Source organism: Apaloderma vittatum, unplaced genomic scaffold (assembly GCF_000703405.1).
Source record: "Apaloderma vittatum isolate BGI_N311 unplaced genomic scaffold, ASM70340v1 scaffold33000, whole genome shotgun sequence".
NCBI lineage: Eukaryota > Metazoa > Chordata > Aves > Trogoniformes > Trogonidae > Apaloderma > Apaloderma vittatum.
This window is the reverse complement of record NW_009693407.1, coordinates 1-2047: the sequence shown is the minus strand read 5'-3', so window position 1 is coordinate 2047 and position 2047 is coordinate 1. Positions and strand designations below refer to the sequence as shown.

Genomic DNA, 2047 nt, shown 5'->3' with positions numbered 1-2047 from the left:
CTCATCCCGGGCAACCTTGACGGGGTATTTCTGGAGCCGCCGGATGAGGCCCTTCATCAAACCAAACTGGATAAGCCTCCTGGGGACAAGGAGGGAAGGAACTGGGACCACAATGCTGAGGTGCAAAAGGCCCCAGCTCTCCCCGTTCCCTTCTGGTTCCACCATGTCACACCACCGCCTCGTATTTCCTCACCTACAGACGCAGTGGTTGGGTACTCCCTGCTTGTTCCCCCACACTGGCCCTGCCACCCCCCCGTTGTCACCGCTACCCTCAGGGATCGAGCAGAAGGGTCCCGGCTCTGACCTCTCGTCCACCCTCTGGAGCTGCAGGGTGTAGCGGGAGATGAGGTCTCGCACTGTTGTGCCAGGGCTCAGCCCACAGTACAGCTGGAAGACGTCCCTGAGGCTGGCTCGCTTGTGCCCTGTGGGGACAAGTCACCAGTCAGCTGCCCTCTGCCACTGCCTCTGCCAGCAGCCCAGGGGAACGGGATCACTGTACCTTGTTTGGTGACATAGGACAGACATTCTTCCTGGAGACACTTGTCATCCACCAGGTCCTGGACCTTTGGTGTGGTGCAGTAGACGTTGGAGTACTGGAGGGGAAGGGAAAACTCTGCTCAGCCCTGGCTCTGAGAAACAGATCTGCCTGGCTCTGAGCCCTGTTGTCCCCCCATTCACAGCCACCCCGAAGGTGCAGCCGCTGCCCGAATCCCACTCACGGCCCCATGTTCTGTGACCTGACTCACCTGGAGAATGGAGACGAGTGTTACAACTCCGTAGTACCTGCAGATGGACAGGGAAACAAACATGAGAGACCACTTCTGCCAGTACCCACCACCTCCCCTCCTGTGGGCTGGCCAGGTCCCCTTCCACGCACTCACAGCAGGTTTTGCACGGCAATGCGCACCAAGTTCAGCTCCACGTCAGCTTCTGCAGAAATCTTCTGGACGTGCCGAAAGCCATCGATGTAGGGCAGGATCTAGGATGGCAGGAAACAAGAGCTAAGAGGGGAGAGAGCAGAGAGGCCCAAGGCATCACTCTGAAGCCCAAGAAACTCCCTTGTGTCTAGGAGCATGCTGGGATGGGCAGGCTCCATCCCCAGCAGCATTTTATCCTCATGCTGGGTGAAGGATTTGCTTGCAGGCCCGAGCATAAAGACAAGAGGAGTACCAAAGTGTGCTCATTAACACAGAGATTTCCTGGACAGCCCAACTCCCCTCTGTCCCCAGGCAGGCTGGACATAGATCGTGTTTAAAGAGTGCTGCCCCTGGTCAAGCACACAGACCTGCTGCGTTGTGAGATCCCACTGGGAGTTGAAAAAGTCGTCCTTGTCTTGGGTGAAGACGGGGACATCGTACTCCTGTACAATGGGGGGGTCCGGGCGTTGCTCAATCACCTTCAGGTGAATAGTGTTCGACTCATCTGCCCAGGGAAAGGGGAGCTCTCAGTCTTAACAGAAACATCTACTTCTTTGGGAGTTCATGACCATCAGCCCCAGGACACCACCACACTACAGGAAGGAAGGTGTTTGTGGCCCATAATTCCATCACTCCTGGCCCTTCAAGCCCCTCAGCTCCAGACAGACAGACAGACAGGGAGCTGATACGAGCAGCGCAGGCAGAGCTGACCTGGGCAGGCGATGGCCCAGTTCCCCTCTAGCACCACCCTGCCCGGCTGCGGCTGGGCTGAGGAGGCTGCCGTACCAATGGGCAGGGTGCACTTTCCTTTGGCATTCAGCTCCTCCAGCAGGATGGTCATGATGGGAACCAGCTTCTGTTTACTCTCCTCATTGGAGATGAAGCCACTTTCCAGCTAAAGAGAGCAGAGAATCGAGTCAGCTCCTGCCTGCAGGATTACCAGCTACAGGAACCGCACATCTCCTGTCGTCCCTTAAACTTGTCGGCCCTTAAACTCTAAGTGACGTGTGGGTAAAATCAGCACGATCCTGTCCTTGCTGTAAACCTGGCCCCTACCCCAGCAATGCCCAGAGACCCACAGCATGCACCAGGACACGGGCCACCCCGCGGGGCTCCGCTTGCGTCGGCCC

General features: G+C 57.4%; 1 protein-coding gene across 1 annotated transcript; it reads right to left on the bottom strand.

Moving 5' to 3' along the window:
• Nucleotides 1–3: 3 nt before the first annotated feature.
• Nucleotides 4–1845, bottom strand: NPRL2 (nitrogen permease regulator-like 2 (S. cerevisiae); the record flags this gene model as incomplete). The annotated part of the gene is given in 7 exon segments (XM_009878907.1): nucleotides 4–79; nucleotides 305–422; nucleotides 500–593; nucleotides 747–783; nucleotides 882–979; nucleotides 1286–1422; nucleotides 1704–1845. Coding segments are annotated over 7 exon segments (702 nt in total), but the record flags the coding sequence as incomplete, so codon positions are not given.
• Between the last annotated feature and the right edge of the window lie 202 nt (nucleotides 1846–2047).